The sequence below is a fragment of the Xiphophorus maculatus genome, chromosome 19 (assembly GCF_002775205.1).
Source record: "Xiphophorus maculatus strain JP 163 A chromosome 19, X_maculatus-5.0-male, whole genome shotgun sequence".
In the NCBI taxonomy this organism is placed as follows: Eukaryota; Metazoa; Chordata; class Actinopteri; order Cyprinodontiformes; family Poeciliidae; genus Xiphophorus; species Xiphophorus maculatus.
In genome coordinates this window covers 7,698,633-7,718,999 of record NC_036461.1, presented here as the reverse complement: position 1 = coordinate 7,718,999, position 20,367 = coordinate 7,698,633, and the positions used below count along the sequence as shown (strand labels likewise).

Below are 20,367 nucleotides of genomic sequence, written 5' to 3'. Positions count from 1 at the left end.
CAAAGTTATTGTATTTCGCTATATTTTCAACTTATAAGAACTCCCAAACCCATGAGATGTGTCCAAATGCATGAGTGGAGCCACATTTCTCTTTGACACACATGGAAAAGAACAAAGGGGAAATAAGAGAAACCACAGAAACTATGAACAAAATGACGAGAAAGAACAGAAAAAAACAGTTTTGATTTATATTGTTAGTCCTCCCTCCTGCTGTCCCTTCTTCAGTCAGCTCTTTTCAGCTGTTTACACCCAGAATTTGATCATTTTCATCTATAACTTATGACCATAGGTACACATCAGAAAATGGTCCAGGAAGTGAGATGTTCATCTTTTTTGAACATCTCACTATCTTACGGCTTGTAATCTCAATAGCAAATATAAGCAGTATCATCAAGATACTGCGTATCTTGATGATACTTGATGAAGTTAATGTTTGATAAAACATTAACTTCATAATGTTTTATCAAATCATCCATAACAAAACAAACAAAACAAAACAAAAAAAACAAGGGCAGAGCCATTTGTGGAATAAACTTTAAAGTAAAAAAGGGCTTCCTCTATATTTCTCTTTTTTTGGCATAGGGCACTTTCAGTCTTTGACAGAATGAGTTCTGATAGGAAACACGATTGTCAGGTCTCTGAGTCAGTCTCTACTCATAGTTCCTCTGACAGAAAACACATTTCAAAAATCACCAAAGGATGGATAAAAGAGGAGCGAGACTCAATCTAAATAACATAAGTTGTGCGAACATCCAAGAGCTGAAACTCAGACTCAAGTGGAAATTCATGAAAAAAGAGGTTCAAAAAGTGTTTTGTACTACTTTGATAAGAGGAGTCCAGGTGTAGCATACACCCTGTATGTTTATTCTGGATTTATTCTCTACATCACTTCAAAGACAAAACATACAAGAAAAAACAGCCCTGACTTTTTGGATTTTTAGTGATTTTTGTTTAAAAATAAATCTGATATTGCATAAAACAAAATTGGAAGTCACTTTTAAAAATAATTTAAGCAGAACATTGAAAACTGCTAGGAAAAAATGAATGTGGTATTTGTGTAAATTCTAAAGATGAAACGGTAAAATCAGAACATTGGTTAGCATGCTAAAATATCACTATATGGATATTTAGCTAGATATTTAGTTTGTTGAATGCATCCAATAACTAGACAATTTTTTAAAGTACAAAAGTTTCTAGCAAATGTCTTACATTATCTTTAGAAGGAAAAGATTCCCTTAAAGACCTAATGTAAAGACATTCAAAGTTTTTACCACACAGAGAGAGGTCTTTTATCAGAGTTAAGAGGGTGTAAGTCCTATGTTCTTTAGCAGGTGAGACAACAAAATTAAATGTTCTGTCTAAACTAATCCCATAACTCAAAACAAGAAAAGCAGAAACATTTCTGTGCAACTGTGAGCAAAATAACACCAGCAAAACTTTCTGTTTCGAAAATGAGTTGGAAAATTGTGGGCATTATGGTGGGATAACAAGATCAAGGAGAGGAAAAAACCATATGCAATGAAAACATCTACAAAAGCAAATTCAAATGCTGTGCTGAAACACACAGACCAATTAGACCTGCAAAACAAAACACTCAACAAAAAACAAGACACAAAAGAGCTAAGATTGAAGACAGCTTAATCAAGACAGCATCATCTATGATCTGGCAAGACAAATGGAAGACCAGGACTAAATGTATACTACATAATATTGAAACAGTTGGATTATTGTTACCATAATAAAAATGGCATATGCAGCTTTTCCTTTTTTGAACAGATGTTGAGTGGTGTCATAGTCTCTCAGCTGTAACTTGGTGTTCACCAAGACTCTGAACACTGCTTTTAAGAATACAACCTCTGACGAAACTCTCATTTAGGCATGTGCAACAGCCCACACCTTTCATGGTCCTCTTAACCCTCGTGCGATCTTAGCATTCTGTTTACTCCCCTTGTCCCACCGGTCAAAAATGACCCACCCTAACAAAAGCCCCAAAATAAAGCAAATTAATTGAATTTTAAATTTTATGCCAAACATCCTTAACACAAGATGAAAAACATCTTCTGTTCAGCATAAGGTATTGAACTTATAAGATGTTCTTATGTTGAACATTTTCAACATAAGAATGTTATGTTGAACATCTTCAACATATGCCGAAGAACATCCCACCCCACGTTGAACTTAAGATGAAGAATATCCCCATGAGGTGGAGATGTTCTTAATTTTATAAATATGCTTTCATAATGAACATCTTCAACATAAGACAAAGATAATTCTTTCTTTCCCACCCCATGGTGAACATAAGATGAAGAACATTCCACAGTGAACACAAAATGTTCAACACAAGATGTTCAAGAAAATCATCATAACATGAAGATGTTCTTCACTATATGAAGACACTCCTATGTTGAACATCTTCAGCACAAGAATTTGTTCAACATCTTATCCTGGAGATCCCATGTAGGACAGTATGTGCAAGTGTAGGACCTGTTGAACAGTGAAACGTCCACTCATGGCGTCAGCAAGGAACCATCTAGGGGTATTCAGATGGGGTGTACCTTCATATCCTCTATACTTAATTTGTTTTAATTATGACTGAAATTGTTTTATGTTGTGTTTGGGAACTTGTGTGATGTGAGGGGTTAGCTGCAGATTGAGAGTGCAGGTGCAGGTCAAATGCAAGTTCAATTTGTACATCAATCCAGTTTCTTTGATATGCGTGTGTGTGGGAGCAGGGGGAGTGCAAGTGTGTGGTGGTGTGTGTGTATGTATTAGAGAGAGTTTGTGTATGACCTTTGAACTTTTTTTTCTGGTGCTTAAATGCTTTTATAATGCACGGGTCCAAAGTGACCCTTAAGACAATCCTTGTACCCTAGTGGTGTACAGCTCACATGGAAATATAAACAAAAACAAAGTATCACATTTTCTAATGATGGGGTCAATTTAGGAAAAGCCATAAAATTTCAAGCCGGAAAAAGATAGTCTAGGGTATTTTTTTCTACAAGTAAACATGGTAATGGGTCACTTTTGACCTGCAAAACAACACAAGGATTAAGAAATGTTTTACATGTTTTACAGTTGCAAAATGTTAAGATTATGCAGATGACTGAAAACGATTTATTTAAATTGGTGTTTTAAAGTAGAAAGTCAAACACAAAAATCTAAGTTCTGTACTACTGCACTTACATATTTACAACCAAAACTTTCTTTATTCTATCTTTGGCATTCCAAACAAATCTTCAGTACTTTCCAGCTTAATTCTTGGCTGCACTTTGTTTTCCAGTTTGCTTTTGAGATTTTTTTTACATATTTTTCCATTTCAGACATGAACAACCAGCATGCATTACAAGCTTGAAGGCAGGTGAATAAACTTCTTTAAATACTGTATATCCCCTTTAAACTCCCTGAAATACTGAAACCCATTTGAGGTGTTCGAAAATTATCTGGTGATGATAACCTTTAGCACCGGAACTGTTGTCTGTAGTTTTGCTAAACAGTGTCTGTGAGAAGAAGCTCAATAGCATAATATGAAATTAATAGGTTGCGTAACAAGCAATACTTTATATGTTCTCCAGTAAAATACTTATTGCATCATCAATGTGTTAATACAGAGAGTTGTGTGGTGCAATGGTAGGCATGTGTGCACGACAAATGAACTTACGGTCACTGCACTGCGTTCCAGTGTAGGAGGTCATGGAGCAGTCGCAGGTGTAGTTCTCCCACTGTTGGATGCAGATCCCCATGTTGGCACAAGAGTCCTCCTGACAAGTTGTGCTGGGACCTGTGGGAGTCCAACAATACCCACCAAACACACAGACAGGTCCTGCATTTAAGAAGAACCATGAAATGACTAGAATGGCACATATTTAGATATTCTCCTTCCCCCTTTGGAAAAGTTTATATTGTTTCTGTGAAACATGAATGGGCCAAGCAATAAACTCAATAATGTGACAACCTACATTTATTGACTTCCCTCTGCTAAGGAATCATTTTCTTTTATATGACTTTCTTATCTCTTCCAAACAACACTCCTTTCATTGTTCATCAAGTGCTGGTACTGCTGTGTAATGTGCATATTCAAAATGTTAAAATCATCATTCACTTTTATATTAACCTATAATGAATAAAAAAAAGATCAAGATCAATCCACTTCTTCCTGGTAAAGATAACTTTTGCCAACATAATTGTTCTGTAGGCTATGCTTCTTTGAGATTAAACTGACTTAAAAAAAGGAAAAATACAAATCGTCTATGTTGTCTTTTTAATAATTTAAGAATATATTTTTAATTTTTTTCCCCAAGTTTCAAGATGTTTCTTGGTTTTCAGAAAATTTCCAAAAACCTTTCTAGATGTTTGTCCAAAATTCTTTCCAGAAGGACCAGCCAGTTTGAGATTTTCGTCTGTTAAAGAAGGATTTTTGACCAGACCTTTAAATCTAAGCTTGAAAGAAAGGATGATACCTAAAATAAAGGGAATTTGTTGTTTACATTCCCTTTATTTTTGGTGGTTGATGTGAATCAGGGTTTCATGTAAGATGTTCAATGGTTACCAGAGGCACAGCAGCACCATCTAGTGACGGTAATAGAGTAGTGCTGTGGCCTCGAACTATAACTTTCCATTTTTGCCAAAGAACATCAAATCAGCTTCATGTGATGGAAGCTTGAAATAAAAAATAAAAATAATAAAACAAAGTTAAACAGTTAGAATGACAGTGCTGACATAAAGAAAACCAAAGCACATATAAAATGATTTATTAAAATGAGATGGACACCCAGCTGTGATCGATGAGATTTTATTTGGAAAAATAAACCAATCAACAATCACTTCCCACAGTTAATACAATACAGTGCATAACATCACACAGATTGATCTTTTACAGCAACAAACACATTCATTGAGCTCTGAGTTTATGTTAAAAAATGTACCTTCAGAGTACATTATGTCCAACTGATGGCAGGTGTAAGAAAAACACAGACTTCCATGCAAACAAGAAGAGATTGTGGAGGATGGCCCAGGACCCTCAGAGGATGACAAAAACAACAACGCAAAAAAGAAAAGCACCAAAGAATGGAAACATTTTCATCCACAGTGACGTTTGTTAGCCAGTGGAAAATGTTTCCATGTGGAGCGGTACTACATTGAAGGCATGGATAAGGCAGGAAGCAGCACAAAACATTCAAACCTTTGGCAAGTCTTGCTTTTAAAACAATAGGCATTGACTACACTCAATGGTTCCTGACTGAATTCAGAAATTCAGGACTGAAGTATTTCCTATTAAGCCTCTACAGTTCTCCCTTTTTCTTAATCCACAGTAGAATTTGTCCAAAAAGAACAACGTTGAGGTGCTATTTAGAGACCAAGAGGTCAGGCATATCTGATGTTATATATGCCTGACAGCATCTCACAGTCAAATTCACTTTTTCATCACATGAAAACAGTTAACCTGGTTTATAATAGAAAAATAGAGCTGTGTTCTAAAACTGGGATTAAAATTTGAACTGTGGATTGATGAGCATCAAAAGCTTGAGTACTTTTTTATGTATTGTAATTTATATGCTGTACAATTCAAATGAAAAAGTGACAAATATCTTAGAAGGATAATCAACTGAATTCTGAGGAATAAAAGTAAGTATGAAAACTATTAGGCAAATACTTTATTGAGCCTTTTGATTCAGAATCAACTTTCAGTCATATTTTGCAGGAGGCTATCATTATTCCACAACTAGATTTGGAAAATGTCTCCTAATCTGTCATATTGTGTTGGTAAACATACAAGTATCCATCTTTTTCAGTGTTTGAACCATTTAACATAGCCATAAATCTAATTGACTGCGCAGGATAGAAATCTACATGTTTGTTTCATATATTATGATTTAACATTTACATCAATGTAGAGAAAACAAATCTTACAAAAGAATGTTGGATAAAAAAACCAAAAACAACAACAAACAAAAAAACAGCACCAGTAAGTAGTTTATGTTTCTGAACTGGCAAAACTGCTCTGATGGTGGCTGATGGTACAGTAGATAAACAGCCAATGTGGCTAATAATGTGGTGGTGCACATGAGGAAGCACTGGATGTCTGGTATGAAGCTAGCAATGGGTAAATGAGGCAACAAACACAGTTAGTAGGATGGAGTTGCTCCCGTACGGATGCAGAGCTGAGGAGCTACTGTTTGCATTGAGTAGGAAGAAAGGGCTGCTGGAGCTGAAGTTGGAGTTGGAGTTTGTGTTGTACGAGTCTAAATCAGGCAGAGATCTTAGCGACGGTGTACCTTCACATCCGCGCTCGATCTGGCCGCTGCGGAACAAGGCATCGTTTAGGAGGTCTGGCAGGCGACCGTTGAGGTCCATGGAAGCCAAGCAACCCTGAAAGCCTTCTCTGGAAGCCACCAGTTTGGGGAGGTTTCCATACATGCCTGGACCCAGTCCTGCGATGAACAGATCACCTGAAGAAGAAACCATGCAGAAAAAATGTTTTTATGTGGTAAATGATAACAGGTTCAGATTGCAGAAAAAACTTTCAGTGCCCAAATTATTGCAATACAACAGTTTGCATTACTGTCACAACACAATTTCAATTCAATGTGAAGATGCTATTACAAATAAGGCAAAGAATGCATGAATGAACCAAAGCAGTTGTCAACATCCAATTAATTAATTTGGACCAAACAAAAAGTATCTGAACATTGTCAATAGGCTGACTTCAAACGTTAGAATTTTAACAAAATTAAAAAATGGGGGTTTAGCTTCATGCCTTAACATCCTGTTAATCATTTTGAGGAAGTTCTTCATATTTCTGATAGAAAATATGTTTTTCTTAAAAGGTAAAATACTATTAATTTAAATGAAAAATAGACCCAATATTAGTCACATTCTCAGCTTACCTTTCAGGTCAAGGTTCTTTGCACCATTGATAGTTTGACTTGTGGCTGTAGCATCTACTTTTAGTGTGTGGGTATTGCTATTGTCTCGGGTGATAGCCACGTTGTGCCACTGATTGTCATTTAGCGACTTTTCACTTTTGCCTTTGATGAGGTTGGGCCCATTTCCAAGATCAAAAACATAGTGGATGTATCTGCAATGAGAAATGTGTTTAGTTTCAAAGAGATTTGGTCAAATTCTTGTAACTTTGCTCTTAAAGTTATATTTTTTGGCCCCAACAACTGAAACGAGACACACACATTTGTTTTAAAGCTCTTCCAGAAACTATTTGCCACAGACAAGAATAATAGACTATCCTGTTGATGTAAAACCTACCCTTTGACCAATTCTACAGCAATAAAGTCATTTCCATCCCCAGAGTTGAAGAGGATGAAGCCATCAGGGGAAGTGGTCTTGAACTGGAAGAACAGGTGCATGGATGTGTAGGCCTGCAGAGTAGCCAGACTCAGGTAGCTGCTTTTTGTCTTGAAGGTAACCGGGTCAGCAATAATGGAGCGAACCCCGAAGCGAGCATTGAGCTCACAGTAATCAATGTCGCCATTCTTGCACAAGTCAATATACAGCATGCCGTTAAACCTGTGGAAAGGAAGAGAACATGCAGCCAATATTTCTACAGTAAGTATACAGGTTAAAATGTCCTTCAGAATATGAAAAGCTGTAATGAGGATTATTTTCCCCAAAGAACCACACTGTCAGACAACAGCACGTTGCAAAGGTTGTAAACATCTCCTAAGGAGTCGATCGAAACATTTCTTGATCAAGAGTTCCCTAGTTTTCTGAAGGTTTCTTGTCATTTACTCTTCTTCAGTCTATTACTTGAAAATTTTCAGAAATATTTGTTCTTCTTTATTAAGATTTTTTCTATTGCTATTAGCTCCAAAGAGTAATGAGCTGAAAGAAGCATACAGGAGATGGTTAATTGAAAAGTGATGAATCTCCCATGAATTTCTCTTTTCTATTAAACTTTTTTCATGTCCTCTAAAAAGTTAAAACAACGCCTAATAGCAATGACCTAATTGGTCATTTTTATAATAGATGATGACAACATAGTTACTTGATTGTGCTATAAAATGCATTTCGCAGGGACATACTCTCATTTTATATTTTATTTAATTCAGAACAAATGTTGGAAAAATTTCTTATATGCGGTGCTTATATGAAATTTAAACCTTGGCTGGTAGCTATGCTAAGTGAGACATCATTACAAGGTCCATGTATTGACTTCTGAAGGATTTAGTTTGAAATGTATTTTTATATTGCCTTCCTCTGCCTATTTAAAGTAGAAATGACTGTAAAATGTACCTCAGGCTCTGGAGGTGACCGATGAAGCTGGATGGGATGGTGGAAACGAACCGACGTTCTGTCATGATTCCCGTTTCGATGTTGTGGAACTCCAGCCGAGTGTGATCGCCCACCATTTGTCCTGCAGACGGGGAGGGTGCAGGGGATGGGTTGAAAAGAAAGACAAACAAAACGAAAAGAAAAGAGAACTCTGTCTGACACTAACACAAAAGGGCTGATTTAAGGAAAAAAATTACATTAACAGTATTAGAGGAATGCTTCATAACTAACACACCCCAGCATGGTGATAATACACTGAAAAAAGCAACACTGAGAACATTTCCAGTTGAAGCAGGATTAAGTACCTTCTGCTACATCATCGTCAACCGTTAGCTTGTAGGTTTTGCCCCGACGCACCACGCGCACTGTATGCCATTCATTATCATTGAGCTTTTGCCCGGCATACAGGGTCTCCGGTCCCTTGCCTGAGAACAATGGTCAGTCACAAAGTTAAGAACAAAGTGAGCCTCAAACCAAACCTTTGTCTTCCCACCACTCAGTCTAGGCACAAAGTTGTCGGGCTATGAAGAGACTTGGAAATGTATCCAAGAATGGTTCTAATTCATTTGGGAAACAAAGGTTTGGTTCAATCAGTGAATTACACAATGAAAAAAAAAAGACAAAATAGTTGACAATGTGTTCATATTATATTTAGATTTATGCAGCAGAGAGGGAAAAATGCTTCTACTCATTACAGGCCCACAGAAATCTTCTTCCAATTGCATTTTGAAACTAACTGAAACACTGCTTAGAAAATATAACTTTTGGATAAATGCTTAAAGAATTTGGTATGATATATGATCAAAAATGCTGAAAGAATATCTCCACAATTATCTGACCTTCAATTGTAATGAAGCAGTTATTTTAACTAAATAATTGTGCTGTATATATCTTGGCAGGTTCAACGTAATCTTTCACCACCGATTCCTTAAGCTTATCTCTAACTTATAATACAAATCAAAGTGAAAATCATACTGGTATGACCAAAATTGGAAACACAGCTCAGTTTAAATATAGAACTCCCGTAAAGCCTCTTAAGGCTCTTAATGCTGCTGGATTGACTCTTAAAAAGCCAATATAACTTCTATATTTCAGGATTAGTGGCATTAGATTGGCAGACTGGCATATTGGTCCCTTTTTAAAGGTGACAAAAAGCTGTACTTTAGATATAAGATCCCATATTTCAGCCTATACGTGTACACACTACAGGAGAGTTTGACTGATGGTCAAACTTTTGACTCAGACGAAATAGCCAGGTGTTGTTTGGAGGTTCGTGGAGAGTACTTTGGAAGTATAACATTTCATATCATTTTCCAGGGTCCATTCAGTCTGTACGATCAATGCGAGAGATGTTATTTCTTTGCTGGTAATAAGCCTGACTCGTCGTCATGTGTTAGACTCTGCTGGTGTTACCCTCTATCAACAATTGCTGCTCCTTGTCTTTCTTGAGGGGATCTTTGACATTATAGGGTGTCTGACCTCTTTCTAAGGCTCATTGAATCCCTGTGCAACTCAAGATTAGCCCTTTGTTACCAATTTAGTTCATTACTTTAATGGACAGAATTTTTTCTGATTTAGCCAGGGGGCAGAAGGTGTGCAGCTTGTGAAAAGTCTTTGGACGCTATTACCTGTGATAATAGTGGTGATTCAAAGTTGATTTGAGTCACAGTGCAGAAACATCTGTGATGCTGTTCACATGTATGACTGTTAACACCCTCAAGATTGAAGGCATAGTTCACCTTGCTTTGGAAGATGGGTAATCATCCTTAGTGGAGGACTTTGTGTATCTCAAAGTTTTCAGTAATATTTTTATGTATTGGCATTGCTATTTGGAAATGTTGGGGTAAAAAGACAGCTGCTTTTGATTTACTAGTTGATGTGTTTCATCACTCATCTATGTTCACAAACAGTAGGAAATAATCAAACGACTATGATGTGAATACAAGCAGCAGAAACAAGTTTCCTCAGCAGGATGAGATAAATCATCCTAAGACACATGATGAGGAGCTTGGTTATTCAAGAGTTGCTGACTCTCTATAGTGACCAGAGACATTTGTGGTATTTTGGGCACCACTGGATGCCTTCTTAGGGAAATGTTTCAAATATGTTCTAGAAGCACAAGGTCTCCTGGCAGGCCCATGACTTACTGGAGAGAATAGCTCCATGGCTGGCTTTGAAAAGCAATGTCAGTCATAGAGGAAGTGGAGAAAGGGAAGTTGCTTCGGTAATCTTTGATGTCCCTAAAGTTAGTCGAAAAAGCTAAAGAGGGAAATCGCAGGAATGAACCCCAAAAGGGCTATGCTTACCAAACCCACACCATGTTTTGCTAACATAAATGCTTCACTATTGTGCATGAAATGCATACACAGTCAGGTCAAAGGGTCCAATGAGTTGACACTAAGGATTACAATGTGAAATACTGTCCCTCTGGTACTACTTTTGCATGGAATAAATAGTTCTTTTACATTGGTAAGTTTAGACTGCGGCCAACTTTCTAGATTGTTTACCAATGGTTTTGTTTAAATCTACAGAGTTTATGAACAATGGCCACTGCAGCTCCCTGATTTAAAATACAATTGACTCTTTACTTTAACAGATTATTGTTGTCCTAGTATATTTATATTGTAATTGTTTTGATGTGATGATCAAATCATCTATAAGAACCCATGCAAGTGGAGAAACAAAAGGCTCCCTGGTTCTCCAAAATACTTAAAAATGTATAAAATTAACATATATAACCCCTTAAACATTAACCTAAAAATCACTTAGTTGTTGATGTTAAATTATTTTCAGAAAACTTGTGGATATCTTAATAATATCAATTTTTGTAGCTGTGTTTATTGCTCAACCCATCAAGAGTTGACAATGTAATTACTTTTAAAAGACATGTCATATTGAACGTGCAATCGAAATTAGGAAGGGTTGGTACAGTTTGTATAGTACCAAAATAACAATGATCGATATTTAAATAAAAAATATTCCGTGCTTTGTTTCAGCTTAATTATCTTGGCAATATACATCCACATGTCGTTTCAAAACAGCAATACCCATAAATGACTGAGCCCCTTTGTAGCATAAGATCTCCAGTATGGAAAAACTGGGAGGGATTTCCATATTTCTGCTTCTATAATACAGAACATCATTAAACCACTCCAGGAATTTGAGTGAATTTTATGGAGCGAGCCTAGGCTGGAAGTCTTTGACCTCCTATCCCTCTGAAGGCACTGCATCAAGAACCAACACACATCAACAGCTGATAGAACCACATGGATAAGGAATAAATTACAAGGTCCTCATGATATAGTCTGATTTTTCTTTTTTTTGCACTGCTTTTCCAACATATTTAGTTTCAGGATCACCACTGATCACCTTGAATATTTATGTGTTAAGATTAGAAGGAATTTTGAACTTTTGTTTGTATGCAGTAAGTTGGATGACATTAAGATGGTAAAATTCCTTCTTTTATAAACCTGGGGATTTAATTAGTATGCCTTTAGTTTGAGAATTTGTATTAATAAGGTTTTCATTCACTATGCCACCATTACTGAGCCTGTAAGGCATAAGTAGCAATCCCAACCTTTGGACCTCAAATGGTCAGTGCAACTCTTCTTTCATGAAGGTTGGTTTTGTTTGGTTATTTGTTTGTAATTATTGAAATAAATAATATCAGAATGAAGACTATAAACCCTTCAGATGTCCACCAAAAGGAACATTTTCTCATCTCAATTTTTTTACTCAAAACTGACACAAACTCAATATTCACATAATAAAGATTACAGTAAGGTGGAAGGCAGTGCAGAGCAGATATAAGAAGACAACAAGTACAACAAAATGAAACTTGAGTGTTAACTTACTGGAGTTACAGTTTATCCTGATACAGTCTAGATGGGGAAGAATAAATGACAGATGAAATTGCATCCTTCAAGGTTATAGCTGCAGACATCCAAAAACAAGAAGTCCACCCTTCCGGGGACGCACACATGCAGGAGGGTAGCCATTTTATTTCCTTAGATTCTTATCTTTAATTTCATACCAATTGATCAGAAAAAAACATAGACAGAAGAAGGTAAAGAGTTGGTTTTTTCATAAAGTTTAGGCTTAACATTTTTGTTTTTTCTTTACTTTAAAATGGCCACTTATGGTACCAGCTACGAGGCTTTTCCAACCCAATGGCAAAGATGAAATGTTTGCTGCATTCTTTTGTTTCCAAGTCACACATTTTTGTAAAGCAGGAGAAAAGCAGGTTGATTAGCTTTTCATGGAGAGAATAGAGTTAAATGGTGCAATGCAAAGCCTGTCCAGCTGCTGCCAACAGCTGTGAGGACAATGTGGGTTGGTCACCACGTGGCTGGTGGGTCATGTGTCGTCAACCGCAACAGAAAAGTGGGAGCAAACAGCCTCGATCCAATCAGCACCAGCACCATACAGAGGCACCGGATCCCCACTTGTGAAGTCTGGAGCGTTACTCGGCTACTATGTTTGGTTCTAAGCTGCACCAGAAGCTCAAACTGGGAAGGTCTATCCTTTTTAGGAAGAAACTACAGGCCATTATGAGCACAGAAGGAAATCTAAGGCGCTTAATAACTGATAGGGATAAATGTAATCAGTGAGAAAATGATCTAAATGGGATTTATAGATCATCTAACACCTGTTAACGCTATCAATCCTAAATGTTCTACAAAAACAGATATATGTATGTAGCATTTACTGTACAAATTAAAATAAGAACCTCAGTGTTTGGAGGTTCATGGGGTCGCAGCCAGCTGCAGGTTTTGCTGGGCTCTGTTCTCGGGCTGTTCGCCTGACGGGCCGCAGGCTTAAGGCCTTTGAAGGGGTGAATACCATCTTTTGACACAGCATGATGGAAGAATGAAGCTGACAGGAGAATGGAAAGAACAAGACACTGAGAAAGCACACAGTTCATTAAAGATACTGCTGTTAGCAAACAAAAGACATGATCTGGAGTTAGTGAGAAATGGCAAAAGAGTGTATTCAATTGTTCTCACTGATAGACGCAGAAGCTATAATATTCTGAGTATTTGTGCTGTAACTGTCTCAATGATTCTGTAAAGAAATTCTATTTCTTGTGTCAGAGATTATCTAAATTGTTTTAGACATAGAATAACACCTGTGTGCAGAACCTGTTTTTATTACTCATGCAAACAAGAGAGAAAATATAAACTATAAGTCTATTTCAAAATTTAAGGTCACTGGAAGTATTAAAGGGATGATGGAAGAGAGAAAAACCAATGAATCAGAGACGTTACCCCTGGAAGATAAAGCGTCTCATGGCGAAGATGGAGATGCGGGGGCAAATGAATGAAGAAAGAGCTGCTGGTGCTGCAGGTGTTTTGGTTATACGATACCTAGGTTGACTGTGAGTTTGACACGGCTCCCATCCAACTCGAGCCGCAGTGTGTCGGCCGAGTCCTGGGAGGTGGTGGCCATGAGGAGGCCGTAGGCCCGCTGCGAACGGAACCGCAGGGAGACATCTTCAGCCTCGGTGTGCATGACGGTTGGCATCACCACCTTCATGTACATGCTTCCATCATAGGAGAGAATGGAGGCCTCTGTGGGAGAGAGACCAGATGGATGATGAATTTGACTTTTCCCTTACAACAGGGAGCAGCATGTCCAGTTCTTGAGGGTCACTGCTATGCAACTTTTCAATGCATTCCCGCTCTAACAAACTTGACTCAAATAAATGGTTAATTACCAGGCATTTGTAAAACTAGCTGACATCCCAAGGAGGTAGTTCAGCCTTACAATTCAGGTGTCTGGGAGCAATAATGCATCCACAAATTGCAGGCCACTGGCATTCAAGAACTGGCATTCCACTGGGATTAAAGGAGTTAGTGACCCAATCACGAGAAAAAAACTGCTTTTCTTCCAGTCTCTTTAAAATGTTTGTCAGAACCCTGGGTCCAGTCAAAAGAATCTTATGTTTCATAAAGTGGAATCCTGAGATCTATTGTGTTTTGATTTTTTCAGAATGTCTGTTGAAAAAACCCTTTCTACAAATGTTGTGATGCTCATTAAAAATTTCAAAAAGTTTTGACATTGTCCATAGATCACTATAAATAAGAGTTCCAGCATATTTTTAATGTTAAAACGCCTGTCACATAAAATCCAAATAAAATGCCCACAAGCACGAGAAAAGGTGAAAAATTTATACCATTTTCAAATCTTGAATTTAGGAGAATTTGAAACCTTCAGACATAAAGAAAAAAACAACAAAACTTTTATAATCCTCTTTGGTGATGTCTGATGTGTAGTATCTACACAAAAGATAGGCTGATATACAGTTCATTTATTTAAATTAACATTTTATTGAAATTTTATTTATTGTTTCCTGGATTTAACGAATGTGCCTTGAAAGCTTTAGTTTTTTCCAGGTGCTGTTTGTCCCCAGCTGAACAGCATGGCTGGTTTTCTTTTTGGGCCTTCTGTTGAAATGAATCAGACGTGATTATTGTTCATGTCACAAGAATCTAATATGATAAACGATCTAACAATGTGCTGAAGCACTAGGTGTCCTCTAAATGTCCTTTTGTTCCCTTTTACTGCATGATATGTAGGGTGTAGGGGTGTCAAAAGGCCACTTGGGGGAGACAAAGTCTTCATAATCTTGCCATAATATATTGCCAAAACATATCGCAAATTTAAACATTAAACATCAAGCTTGAAATAATCATTTAAGCTTTATAAAGTGTTTTGCACAAAAATTCGGCGCATATCAGGTTTGAATTAAAGACTTGACATGTTCTTTGTCAACATGTTTTTCTGCAGATAGGGTAGAGGAAGGCAGCTGAGACTGAGAAGGTGTATGTCGCATTACTATTTAAGCTCTTGTTCCAGCTGCGATGTGGCCTGTCAGATTAAGTCCGACATTTCTTGTTTACTTGGACGCAGCTGTTTGGGAGACAGAGGGTGTCCACACAATTAATATATTTAAAATGTCTAAGACCTCCATGCACTGTGTATTATTACAGGTGTATCAAACAATAATAATAATAATAATAATAATAATAATAATAATAATAATAATAATAATAATAATAATAATAATAATAATAATAATAATAATTGCTGGGCTTTCTTAACAGCTCAACAGTCCCATAAGATGATTACCTCCATGACACACCACAAGTAGTAATTCTTGTAAAGAGGTCGCCTATCTATCAAGTATTAAATTCATATACTATATGTTATGTTTCAGCAGACTAAAATTTCTCATGTAAAATCCTTATTTTATTGATCATATGTAGTCATATTACTAAAGTTTTCTAATGAACTGAGGTGTGGGTTTTAATCAGAATGAAATAATGGTTGTCAAAACTAATGTATTTTAAAGAATGACATTACCATATATAACAGTCTTTCTGAAATGGATTTAGATAATAATAATAATAATAATAATAATAATAATAATAATAATAATAATAATAATAATAATAATAATAATAATAATAATAATAATAATAATAATAACTCTTGGCCAAAAAGCATAACATACTGCAGTGCAGAAATGAAACCAACAGTTTATCATGACTGAAGTTTTCTTTTTGTAAAAACAAGCATCACCTCATGGCCACAGTGACTGAAAAGTAACCCTACACCTTTCGCCTCACTTTAAATGCACAGTTCTATATAAATGCAAATGGGTTCCTCCATCTCCACAGTTCGCCTGGCTGCCGCTGCTCATCCTCAGCTCTACTTTAACACTTTATTACCAGAGGAGTAAATCAGCTCGACATGACAGATCTGATTCTGAAGAGGCAGGAAAATATCCGATCCTTTCTGATACAGTAGGAAATGACATCAGGGTACCTGGTAACTGCTAAATCTCATCTGTAATAACAGCAAAAAGAAAATCCTGATAATATGCTCCCTTTAGATAAACCTGGAGTTTCATAAATTATTAATAATGACAGTTGAAAAGTGCAACTAATTTCCTTTAAGAAAAAAAAATGAAGGTCAAAGTTTATTTATGTAATAATGATTAAAAACATACAGGAGCTGGTTTTACTCATCAAAATATGGAAGGCAAATACTATCTCCTGATGGTGAAATTAATTTTTAAAATCTTTTAGAAAATGACCTGCATCTTCTCTTTTCCAAAGTAATCATGGCAGTCAGAGACATTAGTATTATTCAGTAGGTTACCGGATGGGGAAAATCAGGGGGAGAAAAAAAAAACTTAATTAGGAAATATGATCAGAAAGTGGCTATTTGATATGCTAAAGGAAATGAGAACAATTTGAAAGGTTAGGAATGTGAGTATTGGTTTCCATCTTTGATCAATCTTTAATAAACTGTGTCAACACAAGAAGGAAATTAATCAGGCGTACAGGACAGTTTTCTCTGACTGACACACTGAGGTTTCTCGTGCTTAGGTGCCTTTTGGTCTCTTTACCACTGCCTACCTACATTAAGTGGAATCAGTTGTAAGATAATTAATTATGGTGGAGGCATCACAGAACATAAAAATGAAACAGGTCAAACATAGTCTGGTGTAGGATGCAACATGCACTTTATACAGTTTTTTTTTAATATAAAATCACTCAACAAGCTTCTTAAGCTAACACCTTAATAGTGCTCATTCAGCCATGTTGCATGGCGGAGCAGACAACTTCTCAACAAAAATTATTGATGTGCTACGAAGGTAAAGATGTAATGTCAGAAAAGTGGAGGGCACTACACAAAAAAAGTAATATGATGGAAAAAGACACAATGCCAATTTAAAGTTATCTTTCAAGAACAACCATAACCTCTCGTTTAGAGGAATGCTACAACAAGAAGGAAGCTAAATTGAAAGCACAACTCACATAAAGTGTTGCTCTCACTACTAATTGTAGACTGAGCTGAGAGGAGACAGCTCTATCACAGCTAATGTCCACTTCTTGGACATGGAGTGGCAAGTAAAGTCTGCGGTCCACCGTGTTTTTGTCTCAATACAACTCTGTTCATGGGGGATTAATTGGTTCAGATATTTTGTTCTCTTTATCATTGTTTTCTATTCAGCAACCTAATACGTTATTGTTTTATTTTTCTGAATATGTCTCAGTTTAATAATGTGACAGCACCACAGTTTTCTGTTTATTCAGTCATTATTTAATACAGCTGAAACAATATGTTGTTAAAATATAATGATACGATGATAAATTTCACCCCCCATGTTACGGAAAAACGCTTTTGATACAAGTGAAAATGCTGGTTATCAGAAATAAATAAAATATTTTGAATTTCTATTTTTATAAATTGCAAAACACTCAAAAACTGTTTCCACTTTGTCATAATGGGGTGTTTTTGAGCAGAAGTTTGAGGAAAGAGATTAATTTAATAAGCAACATAAGAACATGTAAAAAGAGAAGCATTCTTGAAGCACTGTGGATGTTGTGCGCCAAATGGTTTGTTCACAGAAGCTCATTAACTATGAAAGTTTTTCTCCTAGTGGGTTCCTGGCCTTGGGAAGACCTTCTTTACAACTGTGTGGTGAATTCAGGAGAGACTCAATACTGAACAGAAAAATTGTGTGTCAGCTGTAAACGGATTAGGAATTAATTTACATCTCTCTGAAGACAACGTCTGCAGTCAGCTCAGCAGTAAAGCCGGACGGTGGTGAGATTATGAAGAGGCAGAAGGATGAAGGAGAGCAGAACATTTTTACTCAGGTGAGAGTGTGTTGTAATCTATGATTCGCTTGTTTAATACATCAATAAGAAGGTTTTACACAGAGCATAGCAGCAGGATGCAAACAGCCTCCAAACATTGAGATCAAAACATGTCTATTTAGGTGGTGACTTGTTTGTCTTAAACTTTTAGTTGACTATATGCTGCCTTTACATAAAAGTAGATATAAAAATATTATTCAATCATTTGGTTTGAAATGGAAAAAGTAAAAAATAAAAATAAAATAAAAAAATCAAGGTATTTTAATAATCCGCCTATGATGAGGGACATTGATAGAAAAAAATAAAAATAAAATTAAAAAAATCAAGGCATTTGAACAATCTGCCTATGATGAGGGACATTGATAGATACTTTCATTGTAACCAGAGAGGTTTTATTTTCTGTTTGGAGCTAATAATGTTGTTTCTAGGTTGACTTGAGTTGCAGCATCAACAAAAACTCAAGCACTCCAAAAAACAAAAACTGGATTACCGGTATCAGCTAAGCTTTTCATCTAATCTAATTTTAATGTTGGATTGCAGTTATCTTTATGTGTATTTGGATATCCTATTTTAGGAAAACCTGTCAGGATTTGTTCTTCAACTCCTCCTCATTTCAAGTCATGATTCAGTCATATGACGAGTTGCTGTAATTAGGTGAGGGTATTTTTGAACTTGGTGCAAGTAATTTTAATGTCACATGTGTAAATTTTAATCTCAGACCATTACTGCGGTTTAAGTAACTAACACCTTCTGCTTTTTTGGCCATATTTCTTTGTCATGTCACTACATTCCCTCTGATTTAAACTATAATTTGCTCCCATTTTCACATAAAGGCAAACAAAATGCAAATCCAAATCCCAGTTTACCTCTCTCACAGGTACGTGACCAGTAACCGGTGCCAGTGCAGTCACAGATGAATCGGTTCCAACCCTCTTTGCAGACTCCCCGGTTTTTGCATGGATAGCTCTCGCACTGCTTTCCTTGCTGCTTGTTACATGAGGGTTTGATACCGGCACCATTTTGGGCCTCTGCGATCTGACGGATGTCCTTGCTGCGACCATCAATAAAAAGGTCACGGATGCACCCGACGTAGCCGTAGTTGAGCATTGCCGTCCAGAGCTCGGTGGGCAGAATGAGGTTGGAGCGGTCAACTGGAAGGCCTCCCAGATACATGTCTCCCTCCAGGTCCAGAATTTCACTCTCACCACTGGCTGTAAATGGCGTCCGTCTGCTGTTTACAGAGATGGTGCCTAAGGCAGTCAGGGAGAGGACAGGTTAACAAAAAACAACAGCTGGAGCAACACATCAGAAAAATTTATTGTTATGCCCTCCACACGACCACTGGTTTGACATTGTGGGTAGAAAATACTTTGAGTGTTCTAAATATTTGTTCAATTGATACATGAACCATTGCATTTTCAACTGTTAGTTCTGGGGCTTAAATGGAGGTGTGCAGTGCTTCTTTGGGGCTAAAAGCCAAGGCATTAAGTCTTGGATTTACCCTTGGACCTTATAGAGCTAGAAACTCAATATTAGGCACTGTGGTGCTTTGGAAGTTTTTGCTGCTAGAAAAAAATCAAGATTTTTGTCTGATAACCTCAACTAGTGGTTAAGATTAGTGATGCCCTAATTTTATGAGGATATTTAGAACCTGTAAAGAATATGAAGCGCTGTAGAGGTACGTCGAGCAAAGTAGGAATAAAAAATGCCCAATTTGAAACTTTACTGGCTATGGCTTTCCTGAAAAAGCTTTCAGTGTGTAATTGGAGTCTAAGTCACTGACTCAAGTACACATCACTGGTCACTTTTCAATCAATCAAATCAATCAAATTTTATTTGCATAGCACATTTCAGCAGCAAGGTATTTCAAAGTGCTTTATATCATATCAAACACAGAAACACTACGCAACATAAAATCAACAATCAAAACATGACATTAAGTCAAGTTCAATCAATAAATTTGTAATTGATTACGTTTCAAATACAATCCTAAACAGGGGGGTTTTTAGTCGAGTTTGCATCCATAAAAGGTTTACCTGTTGCACTCCTACTGTGTTATATGGAATAAAATACCTATTGCTATTTTTATTCCCACTCACGCTCACAATCACACAGTTTAAAACGATGCAGACAGCATTTTAATGGGCTTCTGGCACAAAGCTCCATACACCTCTTTCACGGAATTTCGAGCTGGGACTCCGCCGTCCCTCACTGATTTTTTTGTGCAATTCTATGGTACCTTTTACTTATATTTTCTTTAAATAATGGTTAACGTCTGACCTTTTTAATCTTAGATGTTTAAGATTAAGATTGAACACGTAGTTGTGAATGATTTGATGTGAAGGAGCTGGGCTGTCTACAACTAGCACAAGTTGGCGTTAGTCTTACAGGCATTTCCTCTATTATCTGA

General features: G+C 36.7%; 1 protein-coding gene across 1 annotated transcript in view; it reads right to left on the bottom strand.

The window, feature by feature from the left end:
• The window catches only part of nrxn3 (neurexin 3), a 121,363-nt gene that overhangs the window by 30,301 nt on the left and 70,695 nt on the right, over window positions 1–20,367 (bottom strand). The window contains 9 exon segments of the mRNA XM_023352245.1: window positions 3,659–3,778; window positions 6,273–6,446; window positions 6,885–7,075; window positions 7,258–7,518; window positions 8,245–8,365; window positions 8,589–8,708; window positions 12,138–12,164; window positions 13,650–13,853; window positions 18,824–19,207. Of these exon segments, the coding sequence (XP_023208013.1) occupies window positions 3,659–3,778; window positions 6,273–6,446; window positions 6,885–7,075; window positions 7,258–7,518; window positions 8,245–8,365; window positions 8,589–8,708; window positions 12,138–12,164; window positions 13,650–13,853; window positions 18,824–19,207 (1,602 nt within the window).